Below are 20,069 nucleotides of genomic sequence, written 5' to 3' on the forward strand. Positions count from 1 at the left end.
TGTTGGCCTTTATAAATCAGAGCATTGAGTATAGGAGCTGGGATGGAATGTTAAAATTGTACAAGGCATTGGTGAAGCCAAATTTGGAGTATTGTTTACAGTTTTGGTCACCAAATTATAGGAAAGATATCAACAAAGAGAGAGTATAGAGGAGATTTACTAGAATGTTACTTGGATTTCAGCACCTAAGTTTTAGAGAAAGGTTGAACAAGTTAGGTCTTTATTCTTTGGAGCGTAGAAGGTTGGGGGGACTTGATTTAAAATTTAAATAAAAATTAAAATTTGAAATTATGAGGGGGATAGATAGAGTTGACGTGGATAGGCTTTTTCCATTGAGAGTAGGGGAGATTCAAACAAAAGGACATGAGTTGAGAGTTGGGGGCAAAAGTTTAGGGGTAACACGAGGGGGAATTTCTTTACTCAGAGAGTGGTAGCTGTGTGGAATGAGCTTCCAGTAGAAGTAGCAGAGGCAGGTTTGATTTTGTCATTTAAAAAAATAATGGATAGGTATATGGACAGGAAATGAATGGAGGGTTATGGGCTGAGTGCAGGTAGGTGGGACCAGGTGAGAGTAAGCATTTGGCACAGACTAGAAGGGCTGAGATGGCCTGTTTCTGTGCTGTAATTGTTATATGGTTGCATGCACTGTAACATGTGGCTAAGGACATGGTGCAGGGGAAAACTTCAGATTTTTGGATCATTGGATTCGCTTCCAAAGTTCAAAGTAAACTTGTTCTGAAAATCCATAGATGTCCCGTGAATCATTTACTTGTGGGCATATGTAGTAAATCCAAGAAATAAAACAGAATCAATGAAAGACTGCACCCAACAGGGTAGACAAACTTCAATGTGTGAAAGACAACAAGTTATGTAAATACAGAAGGAATGAATGAATGAATAAATAAATAGATAGATAGATAGATAGATAGATAGATAAATAAATAAATAAGCAAGCAATAAATGTCAATAACATGAGGTGAAGAGTCCTTGAAAGTAAGCCGATATGTTGTGGGAACAGCCCAGTGATGGGCGAGTAAAGTTCACCCCTCTGGTTCAAGAGCCTGATATTGGAGGGGCAATAACTGTTTCTGAACTTTGTGGTGGGGGCTTGCTGGCAGCTGTGAAAAGAGAGCATGGTCTGGATTTTGAGGGTCCTTGGTGGATGCTGCTTTCTTGCTTCAGCACTCCATGTAGATGTGTTCAATGGTGGGGAGGGCTGAAGTCAATAATCAGTCCCTGGGTCTTGCTGACATTGACTGAGCAGTTGTTATGGCACCATTCATCCAGATTTTCAATCTCCTTCCTATATGAATGTATCGAGCTGCAGCTCCTTCGGGACTGTGTTAAGGAACTCGAGCTGTAACCTGATGACTTTCAGCTCCTACAGGAGTAAGAGGAAGTGATAGACAGGAGCTATAGGGAAATAGCCACCCTTAAGTTGCAGAAGGCAGTTCCCTAGGTGACTGTCAGGAGAGGAAAAGGGTCTATGATAGAATTCACCCTGCACTTTGAGAAGAAGCTAAAATTAGATATATCAGTGTCGATGGGAGTAATCCAGTTCCCAGTAATATTCCTCGAGGTCACCTTTTTGTGCCACACAAAATCGGTCAGAGGTCCTCAAACGGGGGCATGCATCCAAGATAACAGCTTGTGCCCTGGGATTTCACACACCCTAGATTTCATATCAATAGGGACGTTAAGTCATTATCCTGAGACATTTGTGCCGGTTCCAAAGATTCCATTCTGCTCCTCAGGGTCTTATCCGTCCCGTCCCGCTCCTGGTTCCATCTTTCGCTGAATTTTTTTTTACCACTGGTTTGTCCACCACACTCTTTTCCTGTTATTTTAGTCCTGGTTGATTGATTTTCACAAGTCCTGTAGACATTTCCCTTCACTAAATTGCAGCAGGTGTTTTGGATACATAAATGTCCTTCTGATATTGATTCTCACAGGGGTCCATAATTTGTGTCCAAGTTTTGGCAGGCATTTTGTAAAATTATTGAAGCTACTTCTCACCTCACTTCGGGTTTTCACACACAAACAACTGGTCAGATCAAGAGGACTAACCAAGACTTCGAACGGACTCTTCACTGCCTTGTTTCTGATAACCAAACCTCTTGTAGTAACCACTTAATTTGGGCAGAGATAGTTCATAACCACCTTCACCATTCTTCGACAGACATGTCTCCTTTCGAATGCCAGTTTGGGTTTCAGCCTGCTCTATTTCCAGCACAGGAAGTGGAAGTTGGTGTTCCCTTTGCTAAACAGTTTATTGAACTCTGTTGACAGCGATGGCCTCAAGTCAAGTGGTACTTTGTCCTGTTGTGGCGAGGCCGCAGGTCCATGCCGACAGAAGCAGGCGTTCTTTTTGCGTGGGTCAGTGGGTTTGGCTCTCCACTCAAGACCAAATCCTCCCTTCAAGCTAAAATCCGGAAGCTAGCTCCTTGCTTCATTAGACTTATTGAATTGTGAAGAGGATCAATCCTGTAACATAGGTGAGGAAATCTGCAGATGCTGGAAATCCAAGCAACACACATAAAGTGCTGGAGGAACTCAATAAGCCAGGCAGCATCTGGGCATCTATGGAAAAGTGAAAAAAAGGTCCACTTTTCAGACCAAGACCTTTCATCAGGACTGAAAAAAAAGATGGGATTAGAGCAAGAAGGTGGGGGGGCGGGTATGTTGGAGACGAGGAATACTACAAGGTGGTAGGCGACAGGTGAAACCGGGAGGGAGGGGGGAAGTAAAGATCTGGGAAGTTGATAGGTGAAAAAGATAAAGGACTGGAGAAAGGGGAATCTGATAGGAGATGGTAGAATACAATGGAAGAAAGAAAAGGGGAGGTAAATTGCAGGTAAGGGGATAAGGTGAGAGTGGGAAATGGGAATGGGAATAGGAATGGTGAAGTAGGGGTGGGTGGTAATTACTGGTAGTTGAGAAATCTGTGTTCATGCCATCGGGTTGAGGGCTACCCATATGGAATATAAGGTGTTGCTCCTCCAACCTGAATGTGGCCTCATGCCAGCAGTAGAGGAGGCCATGGACTGACATCATCATCATATGAACCCTTAGTGCCTAGGTGGCACATGGGGCCTCGTGGACAGACATACCAGAATGGTAATGGGAAGGAGAATTGAAATGAGTGGCCACAAGGAGATCCTGCTCTTTCTGGTGGATGGAGCGTAGGTGCTCAGTGAAGTGATCTCCCAATCTATGTTGAGACTCACTGATTATCAGGAGGCCACATGGAGCACCAGATACAGTAGATGACCCCAACAGACTCACAGGTTGAGTGTTGTCTCACCTGAAAGGACACTTGGGGATCTGAATGGTAGTAAGGAAGGAGGTTTAGGGACAGATATGGCACTTATTCTGCTTGGAAAGGTAAATACCAGGAGGGAGGTCAGTGGGAGGGATTAATTGACAAGGGAGTCACGTAGGGAAAGATCGCTGCAGGAAGTGGAAAGTGAGTGGAGGGGACTAGGGAACGATGTGCTCAGTGGTAAGATGTTGTTTGAGATGGCAGAAGTTATGGAGAATTTTGTGATGGACAGTGAGGCTACTGGTAGGCGAGGATGAGGAGTCCTATTCCTGGTGCGGTGGCAGAAGGATGGGGGTGAGAGCAAATGTGTGCAAAATGACAGAGATGTGGATGAGAGCACTTGTGATGGTGGAGGAAGGAAATCCTCTTTCCTTGAAGAAGGGTTATCTGCTTCACAGAACTACCTGGACTATAACTCTTCCCAGTCTATCTCTTCTAAACCCATCCCCTTCTCTTAGTTTCACCATCTACACCATATTTGCTCTCAGTCTGAGGCTTTTCTTCCAAGAAATATGCTGTTCACCACCAACACTGCCCTCATCACCTCTCCTCTACTTCTCACACCCCAGCAGAGACAGGGTTCCTTTTGGACTCATTGCCACCCCAGTTGCCTCTGTATCCAGTACACAATTCTCTATAACTTCCAACATCTCCAATGGGATCCCACCACCAAGTACATCTTTCCCTCTACCCCGCTTTCTGCTTCCCACAGGGATTGTTCCCTATGCGACTTCTTCGTGCATTCAGCTCTCTCCACCGATCCCCCTCCTGGTACTTATCCTTGCAAGTGGAATAAGTTCCACACCTGTCCACTGCCTTCCATAGTCCTTTCAGGTGAGGCTACACTTTACTGTTAGCCTGCTGGGATCATTTAATGTATCTGGTGTGGCCTCCTGTATATCAGTGAGAGCCAGCATAGATTGAGAGACTGCTTCAAGAAGCACCTATGCTCCATCTGCCAGAAAAAAGCAGGATTGCCTGGTGGCCACCGATTTCATTTCTACTTCCCATTCTCATTCCAACATGTCAGTCCATGGCCTCCTGTATGTTGCAATGAGGCCACACTCAGGTTGGAGGAGTAACACCTTATATTTCGTCTGGGTAGCCTCCAACCTGATGGCACAAACACTGATTTCTCAAACTTCTGGTATTTGCCCCACCTGCTTCAACATTCCCAATTCTTTTTTTCCTATCTCACCTCAATTCCTGATCTGCCAACCTCAGGTGCTCCTCCCCCTTCCTATTCTTTCATGGTCTTCTACCCTCTTCTATCAGAATCCCCCTTCTCCAGTCCTTTATCTCTTCCATCTATCAGCTTCCCAGCTCTTTACTTTATCCCTCCCTCTCTCCCAGTTTCACCTATTGTCGGGGCGATGAAGCAGGGATCCAATCGCAGACTCAATACTGTGAACACAGTGATAATAATTGAGTAACAAATCCTGAGGTGCAAACAAAGTCAGCGTCAAGGTCCAGGCAGGGATCAAAATATCCAGAGAAATCCAAAAACCAGAATCGGGTAACAGGCAGAGTCAATATTCAGACAAAGTACAGATATGAATGCTGGAAAGGCTCAGGAAAATTCACTGGCTCAATCTGGCAACAAACAGGTGAAAACACAGGAATGAAACACACTGAGCAATAAACAGAGAGGCAGATGATAGGTGGAGCACAATGAAACACGGGTGGCAGCAATACAGTAATAATGAGAAACAGGTGAGAGACGGAGTACTCAATGATACAGAGGCTGGAGTAGAGCAGGAGCGGGGACAGAAGCACACAGCAATACAAAACCACAGACTGACAGCTAGGGGGAAAAACACAAAATATCACAGTTCAACTGGAGGTACGGACACCTATCACCTACTACCTTGTACTTCTCCTACCACGCCCCCCCCCCACAATGTAGCCCTAACCTCCCTTTTCCTTCCACAGCTGATAAAGCATCTCAGTCCAAGACATCAACAGTTTTCTCTTTTCCATGGATGTGTCTGGCTTGCTGAATGCCTCCTGAATTTTGGTTTGGTGATGTATAGATTACAGTCTACTAGGGCACTTTGAATATATCCCTCCTTTCACATCTCTAAGCTTAAACCCCTATTAGCTGCTACTACTAAGCTTGCCCCTCCTCCTAGATCATAAACAAATCACCAGATTACATTATCCACAAACTGCTCAAGGGGCAGTTCCAGTAGATAGTTCTTTGGGAGCTGTATGGTTCCAAGGAAAGGAGTTGGGTTCCAATCCAAGATATTTTGGATCCTGATCTCATTGTTGAATTTTCATTGGCTTCACCCCGATCACCCTTAGCTGCCTGGAATTCACTTCAGAATGGTGGTAGTGGTGGTGGGGAGGTGGGTGTGGTTCTGTCATAACCATGGGTCATTTTTTAAAAAGAGATTTCTTTTTCTCAGTTAGTACGTTTTTTTCTTTCACTGTCATTTCCACACTCCCTGTCTCTCCCCCCTCTTTCCCAAGTAGAAAAAAGAGCCAGCTTGCATTCAAACAATGTGTAACCATGATAGTTTTATGTACTTCTCTAAAATCTCATTTTTTTCTCTTATGCTCAGCAAATAATATCCCAAACTATTCAAACTTTCTCTTTAACCGGTTGTCAAATACCTTAAGTGCAACTAACTTGTACATTTTCTCTGTACGACTTAAACCTTATTGATACATTTCCAGTCAGTAGATGACTAGAAATGTGCATATTGCTCTGAATTTTGTCTCACCAATACTTTACACAATGCAACATATTATTCCAACTCCTGCAGTCAACTTTTGATTCTTGAAAGCAAATGTGACAAAATCTATCTCTCCAGGCTTATTTAGATGTGATGCGACCTTTAAGGAATTGTGCATTTGCATTTCCAAATCAATTTTCTCTACAGCACTCCTCTGTGCTGTACAGTTCAGTGTATATCATACCCTGGTTTGCTCTCGCAATGTGCAGCATTTCACACTTCTCTGCCATTTTCAGCTGAATCTTCCAATTGGTCCATATTCTGCTGAAAGTATTGATAGCCTTCCTCCATCATCAGTACACACCAAGGCACAAATCCATGGTCTATTGAGACTAATGGAGGCCTACATCTACTACAGTCTTGGTGTCATCCGGAAGTTTTGTGGTCTAGTTATCCAAATCCTTCAAACAGATGAGAAATTTCAACAGATATAGTGTGGATCCCGGTGGTCCTCCAAAAGTCACACTTCTCCAGTCACAGAGGTAACCATCTACTACCACTCTCCAGATTCCTGTTGAGACTGACTTATTCTGTTGTCACATTGTCGGTGATGGAGAAAAAAAATAAGAGCCTTCCTGTTTTCATCTTGACTAGCTTATTTATGCTCAGTCAATAGGTAAATTTAAAGTTAGAGAAACTCTACAATAGACATCCTGAAATTATCTTTCTTTGCAGATGTCCAGGAAAACAGAGGAGTGACCCAAAGAATGAAAGACAGTTATAAAGTTAGAATCCCAATGCCCCTGCTCCCCCCTCTCCTCCAGCAAAAAAAGCATCAGCACCCACTACTGAGCACTCAAGCGTGCAGCAAAGCATCAATAAAGACACAGACTTGCAGTACCCCAAAAATTACAAGTTCTTTCTCTCAGTCATTTGATATACCACAGGCTTTATCTCTTCCTAGTAAGGGAAAAAGAGATGTCCTGTTACACAGCGAGAGGGGAGACATAACAAGCAATTCACTTAGTTATGACGTTAAGAGTCTGTTGCTTCGCTTTTCCCAGCTCTGCGCACCAGAGAGTTGGCATCAGCACGTCCCCAGAGCCAGGTAAATCCGGAACCTTGAAGGCGCACTTGCCTTTCAGGCCACTTCCTTGGGATATCAAAACACGGCCAGTTGTGAGGTCCTGAAAGCGTGTCCAGCCATATTATACAAAGAAACAATTTCCATTACTTCTGTCAGACACGCACTGTCTTAGCTCAGCCCATGTACTGACAATTGGCTGGCTATCCGATGACCTAGTGTTTCCCGACTACAGAAGAGTCCTGGTCAAAAACTAACTGCATGTGCTATCTATTAAAATTGTGCATCAGATATCAGACAGAATGTGAAGCCATAGGTTGTTAGATCTAATATTTTTCTATAGTCAAAACTCATTTCACCAGATGCCATGCTAGCCTATTTCCTAAAATAAAAGCTGATAGTTTGAGGTGTGTGTGTGTGTGTGTGTGTGTGTGTGTGTGTGTGTGTGTGTGTGTGTGTGTGTGTGTGTGTGTGTATGTGTGTGTAAAGAGACCAAGACAGAAAGAGGATGAAAAAGAGAAACGGAGAAACACAAAGAGAAAGAGAGACTGATAAAGAAGAAGAAAGCTTTGGTAGTTATAAGTGGTCACTTTGAGTTTGGTGGCAGATGCCAAAAAGGATTGTGATTGAGACTGCAGTGGTTACCGTCCTGTAATACCTCAAGAGAAAACCGAGCTTTAGACTAGGATAGTAGTCTTTAAGGAAAGATTAAAACCTGTGACACACAGTGCAAACACTGTTCCTCTAAGATGCATGGTATGCGGCCATGTGGTAACTTCAATTCTCCCGCTTACCTAGCATTTGTTTGCGCGAAGCTGGAATTTTCTTTTATGTAATGATAATATAATTTTGAAATCTTAGATATAATTATGAAATGTAATTATTTATGTGTTAATGAATGAAATGCATACATTTTCTAAATAATAAACATACTACAACCTTTACTTTGAAACAGTTTAGAGCTTCAAGTATCGACATAGTCAGTTACAAGTTAGAATACTGCTACAAATTGTAACAACAGACACAGAATGGAAGTTAGTGTCTCATTGTTAATAAAACCCTTAGCCCACTGAATGACAACACCATTTAAATGTTTAGGAAACGTGAAGGATTTTCTTTGTCATACTGTATTTCATGATACACTTCAATAAATAAATAAAATAAGAAATATGAGATGTTTCAGTTTTAGTTCTAAGTATTCAGAGTATGCATATTGCCAAAGGAAAAAGAATCTCTTAAGGTTGTTTTCAGGGCATGTAATATTTTCCTGCTCAGAGCAATGGTTGGTCTGCTGCAGCTGCAAATAAAATAATAGATGTATCACTGGAGGTGTCTCCAAATGTGTCACTTACTGGGAATGGCAGTGACTGATCAGATAGATGCTTTACTTGACCTAACAATGAGACATTTTCCTATGATTTATCTGAAAGCGGGGAGTGCAGAACTGGGCTAAGAAGTGGCAGATGGAGCTCAACCCAGATAAGTGCAAAGGGGTTTATTTCGGTAGGTCAAATTTGAAGACAGAATATATTATTAATGGTAAGACTCTTGGTGGTGTGGAGGATCAGTGAGATCTTGGAGGCCGTGTCCATAGGCCACTCAAAGCTGCTGCATGAGAGAACTCTACTGGCAGTTGATGGAGTAGCAGTGTTTTTATTACCGCTCCTACTCTATTCAATTTACTGTTTCCAACTTGTTTTGGAAAACCTACTTTTAAAAGCAATATTGTTTTCCGATGAGGGGTTCCAAACCTACTGAGAAAGGGGACCTCCTACAACTTTGGAATCTATTACGGAGGCACTTTGGAAGCATAAAAATGAATTTTCAGAGGAATTGAAATTCCAGCAACTCAGTGCTGAATTTAAACAAATGGATGTAAAAATTGGATTCTATTCAAAAAAGTTTAAGTGAACATGATAAACGGATAAAAGAGAATGGAGACACTTTGATGATGTTGGATGCGAAGATTGACGACCTGGAAAAGACCTGTGATAAACAGTCAAAGGTTAATGAAAAATTGAGACAGAAGATTATCGACTTACAAAATAGAAACAGAAGAAATAATGTACAAATTCTGGGTTCTAAAGAGTTAATGGAAAACAATCAGCCTTCAGAATTTTTTGCAAACCTTTTGGCTAACTTATTTCCGAATATTTTTAAATCTCCACCTAAAATGGACTGAACTCATGGTTTACCAGTATCGAGACATTCTCCTGAAGAACAACTCCATTCAGTGATAATCCGTCTTCACGACTTTCAAACAAAGGAACTGTCACTGTCCAGTCCATGAAATCCGTATTCCAGTTCATGGTCCGGTCCATGTTGCTTATTCCAGGTTTTCCGGGTTTCCCCAGTTTCTGTTGGAGCAGCGAATTCTTGTTTGGACTGTTCTCATAAATAGCTTCAGGATTCAGCCTCTGATGGCTGGATTGTTCCTGTCCAAGCCTCTTGTCTGTATCCCTTCTCTTCACCTTCCTGCCTGGATCCTTGCCTTGCCTCACCTCGCCTCGCCTCTGCCTGGAGCCTCGCCTCAATTCGCCTCTGCCTGGAGCCTTGCCTTGCCCTGCCTTGCCTTGCCTCTGCCTGGAACCTTGTCTCGCCTCACCTCGCCTCGCTTCACCTCTGCCTGGAGCCTTGCCTTGCCTCACCTTGCCTCGCCTCGCCTCTGCCTGGGGCCTTACCTTGCCTCACCTCACCTCGCCTCACCTTTGCCTGCAGCCCTGCCTTGCCTCGCCTCTGCCTGGAGCCCTGCCTCACCTTGCCTCACCTGTGTCTGGAGCCTCACCCTGTTTGGAATTGTCCGTCTCTGTCCACACCTTCGCTAGGTACGTCCGGCCGTTTTGCCGCTATCTAGCATTGGGAACTGTTTTGTCGTGTTCAACGTTCTGTGTAATGAGTCCCAGCCCTACATTCTGTACCCAAGGAGTGGTCCCAGCTTTGTGATCTGTGTGATGAGTCCCAGCCCTACGTCCTGTACCCAAGGAGGGGTCCGGGCTCTGTGTTCTGTGTGATGAGTCCAGCCCTACGTCCTGTACCCTAGGATAGGTCCTGGTCCTGGGATTCCCTCGCCCTGTCCAGGAGTCTCTTGTCCCGTCCTGTGCCTCTACTCGTCCTGTAGCCTCGTCTTGTCCTCACCTGGTTCTCGAGTCCGACCCAGGTTCTGGGTCCTTGTCCAGTCTCTGGCTCGGAGTCCAAGCCCAGTCTTCTAGTTCCCAGTTCCATGTCCTGGTTCTGCTTTCCTGGTCAAGTCCTAGGCCAGGCCCGGAATCCTTGTCTTGTCCAGGGCCGGTGTCATGTCCACTGTCCTTTCTTCCCCATTTTCCTTGCTTGCTTCTCATGCCTAGTCCTGTTCCTGGTACTTCAGTGTCTGTGTCTTGCATTTGGGTCCACTCCCAGCGCCCTCAATTATGACAGGAACGTAAAACTCGTGAATCTCATCGGAAAGGTATGATTGATTATGAAGGCCGGAAGATCAGAATTGTGGAGGATTTTACACCTGATGTGTTGAATGAATGCTTCAAGATTAAAAAAGATTATGTCCAAATTATATAATAAAGATTTTAAACCATACATTTGTTAACCCGCTCACCTTAGAATCATTTTGAAACATGACTCTCAGAAATGGTCCCGTTTGACTCAAGAGGTGCAGGATTTTTTAATTTCCGAATCAGTATCAGAAGTTTAACTGTTCAATATTCCCTACATAAATCTATGTTGTGTCTGCCTGATGGATCCTGGTTTTAAAACCAGCAGTCTAACTGTTCATTACTTTCTTTTATGAATAATTGTTTTTTTTTACTTTTGCTATAACTTCATATCTAATATTTTTGTACTGTTATTTCTTTGCTTATGTGACGAGGTGTCTTCATTATGGACTGTGTCTTTAAAAAGAGAGAGAGTTTGTGTACACTGATTCAGAGGACAGGAGTAGCTCGTGAGTCGCTATGGTGATGGAAGGGTAGCGCTATATAATGGACAGCTGGTGTTCAGCATGTTTGGGATATATACAAGGTCAGCTGGCTTTTCAGAAAGACACGCGGAAGACACAGACAGAAACACAGAAGAAATAGACACTGGATGAGCATCGAGAGCCCACAAAAGGGTGAGTTTTGCTCGCAGTGTGAAAAAGAGGTGACCGGTAGAAGGCTATTGGCGTGTTTAACACCTGCCAGGGTTGTTAGATTTACCGCGTGAAGATGGTGCCCTTTATTGTGGTCACAGTCGGTGACTTTAACAGGACTTCAGAGGACAATGGAAAGATCAACAGCATTGGCTTACTTGGAGGAGAAATCACCTCTCTGTCTCACCTCAATTCTACTGAACTCAATATCACGAACTGAACTGACTTCATACCTATACCATTGTAAGACTGTATCATTTACCACCCGAGCTTGAAGAAGTTTGAGGTTTTATATTTACACACTTATGTATGCATAAACCCTGCTAACCTGTTTGATTTATCTGGTTTTATATTACTATATTACATAAATACTAATAAAATAGTCTTTTGTTAATAGCAAAACCAGACTCCAATTGTCTTCCATTTTTGCTGGTTCTTTTAACCCGTTACTAGGTACATAACAAAATTGGGGCCTGCGTCTGGGATATGAAGTAAATTGGGGGCTTGTTGGTTGAGTGATTATCACTCTTATTGGCTACTTTCTCTTTGATTGGCTCATGTGTGGAAAGCAGCAGAAATAGAAGTTACGGTTTTTCTGGCATCACCAGACCCTGTGGCTTTGAACAAAGCTAGAAAGGATGAATTGCGGGACATTGTTGAAGAGTTGAAACTTATGGGGATAAAAAAGAGTACGTCAAAGGTAGAACTTCAAAGGATAATAGTTGAATACTATATCTCTACGAAGCAATTTGATGAAGAGAAGTTAAAGGGGTTTCCTGTAGGTAAAGAGGAGATCCAGTTATGATTGGAACAACTGAAGTTCGATAGACTTAAATTGGAGATTGAGGATAAAGAAAGACAAAGGCAGTATGATGCTAGAGAGGCAGGTAGGCAGAGAGAACAGGCAGAAAAATAGTGTTCGAGTGGGAGAAATGTCAGCGAGAGGATCAAGTGCCTGGCCATGGTGATGAGTTGTTTTGGAAAACATTGACAATAAAATTCATCATTTAGAGGCTGAACAGCATTAGCAATTATCAATACATGCTGACAAATGGCATCATTAGACCACCTACCTCAAACTGGGTATAGCCCTGTGTTATTGTGCCTAATCCAGATGGTAACTTGAGATTTTGTACTGATTACAGGAAAGTTAATGCAGTGACCAAGACAGATGCTTATCCCATCCTGAGAGTGGATGACTGTATTGATAGGTGGGAAAGGCTAAATACCTTATGAAAATTGACTTGTTTAAGGCTTACTGGTGTGTTCCCTTGACAGAAAGGGCTAGAAAAATTACTCCGTTTGTGACACCATCTGGAAAATACGAGTATGTTTTACCCTTTGGAATGAAAAATGTGCTGGGGACATTCCAAAGAGTGATTAATTCTGTGATTTGAGGTTCAGAAAATACAAGTGCTTATACTGATGATTTGGTTGTATGGAATGACATGAGGGAAGAGCATATCTCGGCAGTAGAGAAGCTGTTTGACAGGCTGTCCAAGGCCAAGCTTACCGTCAAACTCACTAAAAGTGAACTTGGCCACAGCACTGTTACTTTTCTTGGCTATATAGTAGGCCAGGGTCAACTGGCTTCTGTGCAGACCAAGGCCCAGGCTATCGTGAAGGTTCCTGTTTCAATGGGCAAGAAAGCTTTAAGAAAGTTTCTAGGAATGGTTGGGTATTGCCATAAGTTTTGTAAAAACTTTGTGGATATTGTTCTCCCCCTAATGAAATTACTAGGGAAGAGTGAAAGATTTGTATGGAGTGACCTGTGCCAGGAAGCATTTGAATGCCTGAAAACCATTCTGTGTTATCAACCTGTGCTCAAAGCACCTGATTTTAATAAACCATTTTCTATAGCAGTAGACACTAGTGATGAAGCTGCCGTGGCAGTATTGCTACAAAAGGGTCATGATTACATTAAATGTCCTGTAGCTTATTTCTCAAAGAAATTTAATACACACTAGAGAAATCACTCCACTGTTGAAAAGGAGTTGCTATCTCTCATTTTAGTTCTGCAACATTTTGATATCTATATATGTCCTGCGCAGAAACCACTCGTGGTTTACACTGACCATAATCCATTAGTGTTTCTGAGTAAAATGAAGGATAAGAATAGAAGGTTACTAAACTGGAGAGTGATCTTGCAAGAATATGACATGGAAATAAGACATGAGGAAGGTACTGACAACACTATAGCAGACTGTTTGTCCAGCTGTTAAGTCAAACTTTGTATACGCTTTTTCTATGTTACCTGATAATTACACATGTATTGCTTCAAGCTGCATAATCGATAGTTAGACAAAAATTTTGCTCCTTGTTTAAATTTTTTCCCAAAAGGAGGGATGTGTGATGACATCCTAAGGTTTATTCATTATCGACTGTGCCTTTAAAAAGAGAAAGAGTGTGTACACTGATTCAGAGAGAGGACCGAGCAGCTCTTGAGTCACTATGGTGATGGAAGGGCGGAGCTATATAATGGACTGCTGGCTTTCAGCATGTTTGGTTTATACACAAGGTCAACTGGCTTTTCAGACAGACACAGAGAGGACACAGACAGAAATACAGATGAAATAGACACCCGATCAGCATTGAGTGCCCACGAAAGGGTGGGTTTTGCTCACAGTGTGGGAAAGAGGTGACAAGTGGAAGGCTATAGCTGTGTTTAACCCTTGCCTGGGTTAATAGTTTTACCGCGTGAAGATGGTGCCCTTTTGTGTGGTCACAGTCTGTGACGAACAGGACTTCGATGGATAATGGAAAGATCGACGGCTTCAGCTTACCTGGAGAAGAAATCTCCTCTCTCTCTCCTTAATGCTACTCAACTCAATGCTGACTTCATACCTATATGATCGTAAGACTGTATCATTTACCACCTGAGCTTGAAGAAGTTTGGGGTTTTATACTTACACACTTATATATGTATAAACTGTGCTAACCTGTTTGAGTTATCTGGTTTTAAATTGCTATCTTACATAGATACTAATAAAATAGTGTTTCATTAATAACAAAACCAGACTGCAGGTGTGTTCCATTTCTGCTGGTTCTTTTAACCCGTTACAGGGTACGTAACACAGAAAATTTAGGATTTAACGTTACTAAGTTTTTATTGTGTTAACACTTTCCAGGTTAATATGTACTGTTTCTTAGGCCTCTTTAATATTTTATGCTATATTTTTCATGAGGTTTTATTAATAAGTTTAATTTTGCTCTGTCTTTTGTTGTGTCTTGTTGGAATGCAGTCAGCCTTGAACATTTTTTGGAGCTCAGCCAGTACATTGTTCTGGGAGGCAATGGGTAGTTTTACCTGTTGACTGCCCTTTGGTTGACTTTCTCTCTTTGGGTGGGGGGTGCACTTCTATTTTTCTATCAGCTGTTTCGTTCTCTTAGATTCATTTGTTGCTTGGTTACTGTTTCTTAATATATATTCCTGTGTCATGGTCCACTCCGTGAATTCTGTGTTCTGGCTCATGGTCTGGTCCGTGAACTTCAGACTCCAGGTCTTCCAGCTGTCCCTCGTCTCATTTGGTGTTAATTGTAGGCACCTAATTCTCATCTTGGAGACAGGAATGTAAGTGGCCCTGGGTTAGAATGTAGGTGCTGGTTCGTCTTGTCAGTATCCTGTCCTTGTCTCTGTGGGGTTTGTCTCGTCATTATCCTGTCCTTGCCTTGGTGTGGGTTTGTTCCATCAGTATCCTGTCCTCACAGGCCGTCCTTGCTGTTACCCTACGGTGGGATCTGTCCCTCTTGGTCCTTGCCTCTGTTGGGTAAGTTAGGCCATCATTGTCATTACCCTGAGGCAGGACTGTTCCCTTACGACCTTCTGAAGCCCTGTCAGCTACTTATGCCTGGAGCCCTGCTCTGCAACCTGTGTCTGGAGCCTCTGCCTCGCTTCACCTTTCCTTGCCTCACCTGGCCTGTATCTGGAGCCTCGCCCTCTTTGGAAATGTCTGTCTGTGTCCACACCTTTGCTAGGTTGGTCCAGCCATTTTGCCGCTATCTAGTGATGGGAACTGCCTCTCCGAGTCCATGCATTCACTAGGTAGGTCTGGCCGTTTTGCCGCTACCTAGCTTTGAGAACTGTCTCGTCATGTTCAGCGTTCTGTGTAATGAGTCCCAGACCTACATCCTGTACCCTAGGAAGTGTCCTGGCTCAGTTTTTCCATGTTCCTGTCTCTTCTTTGACCAAGGCTCTGTGTTCTGCTTTCCTGTTCTCCCTTGATCAAGGCTCTGTGTTCTCGTCATATCCATGTGCCTCGCCCAGCACAGGAGTGCCTTGCCCAGCCCGGTGCTGTGATTCCCTCATCCTGTGGTGGGGTTTCCTTGTCCCATCCAGGAGTCTCTTGTCCCGTCCTGTTCCTCTCCTCATCCTGCAGCCATGTCTTGTCCTCGCCTGGTTCTGGAGTCCGAGCCCAAGTCAAGACCCAAGTTCTGGTTCCTTGACCATCCTCTGGCTCGGAGTCCAAGCCCAGGCACCTAGATCCCAGTTCCATGTCCTGGTTCTGCTATCCTCGTCCAGTCCTAGACCAGGCCCATAATCCTTGTCTCGTCCGGGGCCTGTGTTATGTCAATCATCCTTTCTTCCTCACTACCCTTGCTTCCTTCTCATGCCTAGTTCTGTTTCTGGTAGTTCAGTGTCTGCGTCTTGCATTTGGGTGCACCCCCAACACCCACTAAATGACATCCTGTGGTTTTTATTCTAACTTCTCTTTCAAGTAATATTTAATATGGATCATGCTATTAATTTACTTAATTTACTTTGTTTTAATGTAGAAGGATTAAAGAATCCTGGGGAATGTAATAAGATATCTAATTATATTAAGAAATTGAATGTCTCAATTATTTTTACAAGAAACACATGCTTGTAAATGTGATAATTTATGTCCTATTAGCTATTGGAAAGACTTAAATTTCCATTCCTCCTTTCAGGCTAGGAAGTTACATACTCCGTGGATATCTTGCGACATTCTTATGACCATGATGTAATTGAGTATCTGGTGAGCATGATGTAATGGTCTTTTGATGCTGGGTGATGTAATTTCCCACCAGTGTGAGGTCACATGATGTCATTTTCATGCCAGTGGGAGGTCATGTAATTGCCTGTTCCAACAGGTATAAAACGGGAAAGCCTTGCTGTGACGCAGGTTAGTTTGTTGTTTAATTCACCAGTTAATCTGTTATACTGCCTATTCGTCTTATGACGCAGTTTTTGTTTTAAAGTGGAGTTTTATATTCTACCTTAAGTTTCAAAGGTTATTGCCGACAATCTCGCCAAATGCTACCAGTTTTGGTTTCTTCCTTTGCAATCCCGTCAGAGAGTGAAGATTTACCGAAGTACAGGAACCTGAAGGATCGAGTAAAGTTGGTGTCGTCAGCCTTAATACAGGGTCAATCTGATTGAATCTTCATTCAGGAAGTAGTAACCTGCATCCGAGATAGCCTCTGCATTGTGAAAGCAGAAATGGTTGGGCACAGTGTTATTGGCCAAGGAAAAGATCAGTTCCTTTAAGCCATTTTTATTTCCTTTGTTGTTAATCTTTCAGGCAAGGCATATTTCGGCTAGGATCAGCAGTAACGTCACATCATCAAGGAATTCGTAACTTCAGGAAAGTCTCTCCTAATTGACTGTATAAATCATTTGGACTTTCGCATTTATTGCTTTAAGAACTGTTCGAGTTGCCATATAGCAGTTAACTTCCAGTTAACTTAGTCATTTGTTTTCATTTGTTGTTGAGCTAAGTTTAAATAAATGTTTCTTTGTTTATAAAAAAAATCTGTCTCAATTCTAAATTCATTGTTGCTGGATTGTAACAAAGGCCAGAGGATTTCAAGTCTTATAGACAAATCAATTTCTTTCATTGAACACAATGTAGTTTCTGACACCAATGGGTGTTTTGTTATAATCTCAGGGAAATTAGAGAATAAATCAATGGTTTTTGTTAATTTGTATGCCCAGAATATTGATGATCCAGTTCTTTTTTGAACACTTTTCTTTTGCTTTTACCAGATTTAAGTCTGTATTCTGTGGTTTTAGAAGGAGACTTCAACTGTTGTTTGGATTCTGTTTTAGATCTTTTAAACAGTTGACTTTTAGTAGATCTGCCTCCTTTATCCAATCTTTTTAAATGAAATGTGATATTTTTGATGCTTGTGTCATGGTCTGATCCATGAAATCCACATTCTGGTTCATGGTCCAGTCTAGTTCCTTATTCCAGGTTTTCCAGTTTTCCCCAGTTTCTGTTAACGCAGCTGATTCCTGTTTGAGCTGGCTTCATAAATGGCTTCAAGATTCAGCCTCTGGCTGCTGGATTGTTCCTGTCCAAATCCACCTGTCTGTATCCCTTCCCTTCAACTTCCCTCTGGAGCCTTACATCGCCTTACCTCACCTGGAGCCTTGCCTAGCCTTGCCTTCACCGCTGTCAGGTTCAACCACCGGAGCAAAATAAGGAAGTGTCTTTCGTTGTTTTGAACTGCCTCTGTGTCCATGCCTTCACTAGGTAAGTCCGGCCATTTGTCACTATATAGTGTTAGGAACTGTCTTTGTTTCTTTACCACGCTAGGTAGGTCCAGCCGTTTGCCGCTACCTAGTGTTGGGAACCATCTTTGTGTCCTCGCTGTCGCTAGGTAGGTCCAGCCATCTGCAGCTACCATGTGTAGTCTTCTCCATGTGCCTCACCCAGCCTAGGAGTACCTTGTCCAACTTGGTGATGGGATTCCTTCGTCATGTGCTGGGGTTCCTTTGTCCTGTCCAGGAGCCTTTCATCCAGTCCTGTTGCCTCTCCTCATTCTGTAGCCACATCTTGTCCTCGCTGGGTTCTGGAGTCTGAGCCAGAGTCAAGACCGAGGTCCTGAGTCCTTGCCCTGTCTCTGGCTCGCAGTCAAGACCAAAGCCTCGAAGAACCCTATCCTCATCGTGTTCTCATCGAGGTCCCACTTTGAGCCCGAGTTAAGACCCAGGTTCTGGGTCCTTGTTCATTCTCTGGCTCGGAGTCCCAACCCAGGCTCCTAGTTCCCAGTTCCATGTCACGGTTCCGCTATCCTAGTCAAGTCCTAGCTCAGGCCCGGAATCCTTCTCTCGTCCAGGGCCTTTGTCATGTCCACCGTCCTTTCTTCCTCACTTTCCCTGCTTCCTTTTCATGCCTACTCCTGTTCCTAGTAGTTTAGTGTCTGTGTCTTGCATTTGGGTCCACTCCCAATAACCCCCATATGATAATTCGGTGCTTTTTCCATCCAACAGATAAAGAGTACTCACTTTTTTCTCATGTTCATCATACTTATTCCAGGATTGATTATTTTTTTTTATTGATAGTCAATTCATTACATTGGTTCAATCTTGTGAGTATAAATAAATTGCTATTTCAGATCATCCTCCTTATTTTTTATCTTTAAATCTTCTTGGTGTCTCCAACATAAACAGATTTTGGAGTTTTAATCCAATTATGTTATCTGATAAGGATTTTTTTAATATTTGGAGAGACAAATTACTCCTTTTTCTAAGAGAATACAGTAGAAGATGTTTCTAGTCTTATTTTATGGGATGCTTTTCAGGTCTGTATTAGAGGACAAATTATTTCTTTTACCACAAGGGTTAAGAAAAAAAGCTAATAAGGCGAGAAATGAATTAGCTAATTAGTTGAAAAAAGTAGAACAAAAATACGCATTGGTTCCAGATCCTGTTTTATACAAAAGACATGTTGAAATTAAAAGTAAATATGATCTTCTTTTAACTTATCCAACTGAAACTCAACTTCTAAAAGATAAAAGTCATTTTTATGTTCATGGAGATAAAACAGGTGAACTATTGGCTAAGCAATTAAATACCTTTATAATTAAATGCCAAATTAAAGAAATTTGTAAAGCTAGTTGTGATAAAACATCTGATCATTTAGAAATAAATGATACTTTTAGTGAATTCTATTCTTAACTTTAAAGTTCTGATCCTCCTATAGATAATACTGCAATGAATAATTTCTTAGATTGATTAAATATTCTTACACTTTCTGATAATAATCGAAAATAGCTCAGTCAACCTATTTCTTATGAGGAAATTACCGAGGTTGTTCTCTCTTTGCACTTGGGGAAGGCCCCAGGTCCTGATGGATTTTCTGGAGAGTTTTATAAGGCAATTTCCTCTTTGCTTTTGCCTCACTTACATTCAGCCATTTCAGACTCTTTTAATTTAGGTAGGTTGCCACTATCTTTTAATTCAGATTCAGATTCAGATTCAGTTCATTGTCATTTAGAAGCCGCAAATGCAATGCAGTTAAAAAATGAGACAACGTTCCTCCAGAATGATATCACAGAAGCATATGACAAAACAGACTACACCAGAAAATCCACATAACGTTTGGCAATCCCCAATCCAGAGTCCAGAGAGGCTGCTGCATATTAATATCATGCTACTGTCTTAGCGTGTTCCCCGGAAAGGAGCTCCAAATCCACTAGACAAACAAGACCAAAAACCTGCAAGACCTGCACAAAACCACATAATTACAACATCTGGTTAAGACAGAGCAAGCAATAGCATAACTGATTTAAAACAAAAAAAAACAGACTATGGGCACAGTAAAAATAGTACAAAGATGTTAAAGGACTGTAAGTTCAAAAGAAATCACCACACAGTTTCCACAAGTCCCCAGGGTCCCGACAGCCTTGCCATCCCAGGCCGGTCATAGAAGGGAATACCCCCGATATGGACTTCCATGGCACACCCCAACTCAGCCTCGCAGATGCAGCCCATAACAAAAGCTCCATTGAACTCAGCCTTGCAGACAGAGCACACACCAAAAGTGACCTGATCGCAGCGGACTCTGAATCTGTTGAACATCTGAGCCGTCGACCATCCACTCAAGCACAGCTTCT

At 42.5% G+C, this 20,069-nt stretch overlaps 1 protein-coding gene across 8 annotated transcripts in view; it reads left to right on the top strand.

The window, feature by feature from the left end:
- Positions 1 to 16,931, top strand: part of LOC132380936 (T-lymphocyte surface antigen Ly-9-like) — an 81,514-nt gene extending 64,583 nt beyond the window's left edge. For 2 of the 8 annotated variants that reach the window (XM_059949905.1, XM_059949906.1), the window contains exon 6: positions 6,739 to 8,518. In XM_059949905.1, coding sequence (XP_059805888.1) covers positions 6,739 to 7,115 — 377 coding nt within the window. In that variant the 3' untranslated portion in view covers positions 7,116 to 8,518. The other 6 variants (XR_009507878.1, XM_059949911.1, XM_059949912.1 and 3 more) reach the window with 6 other exon arrangements.
- The last annotated feature ends 3,138 nt before the right edge of the window (positions 16,932 to 20,069 follow it).

Source organism: Hypanus sabinus, chromosome 25 (genome assembly GCF_030144855.1).
Source record: "Hypanus sabinus isolate sHypSab1 chromosome 25, sHypSab1.hap1, whole genome shotgun sequence".
NCBI classification, from domain to species: Eukaryota; Metazoa; Chordata; class Chondrichthyes; order Myliobatiformes; family Dasyatidae; genus Hypanus; species Hypanus sabinus.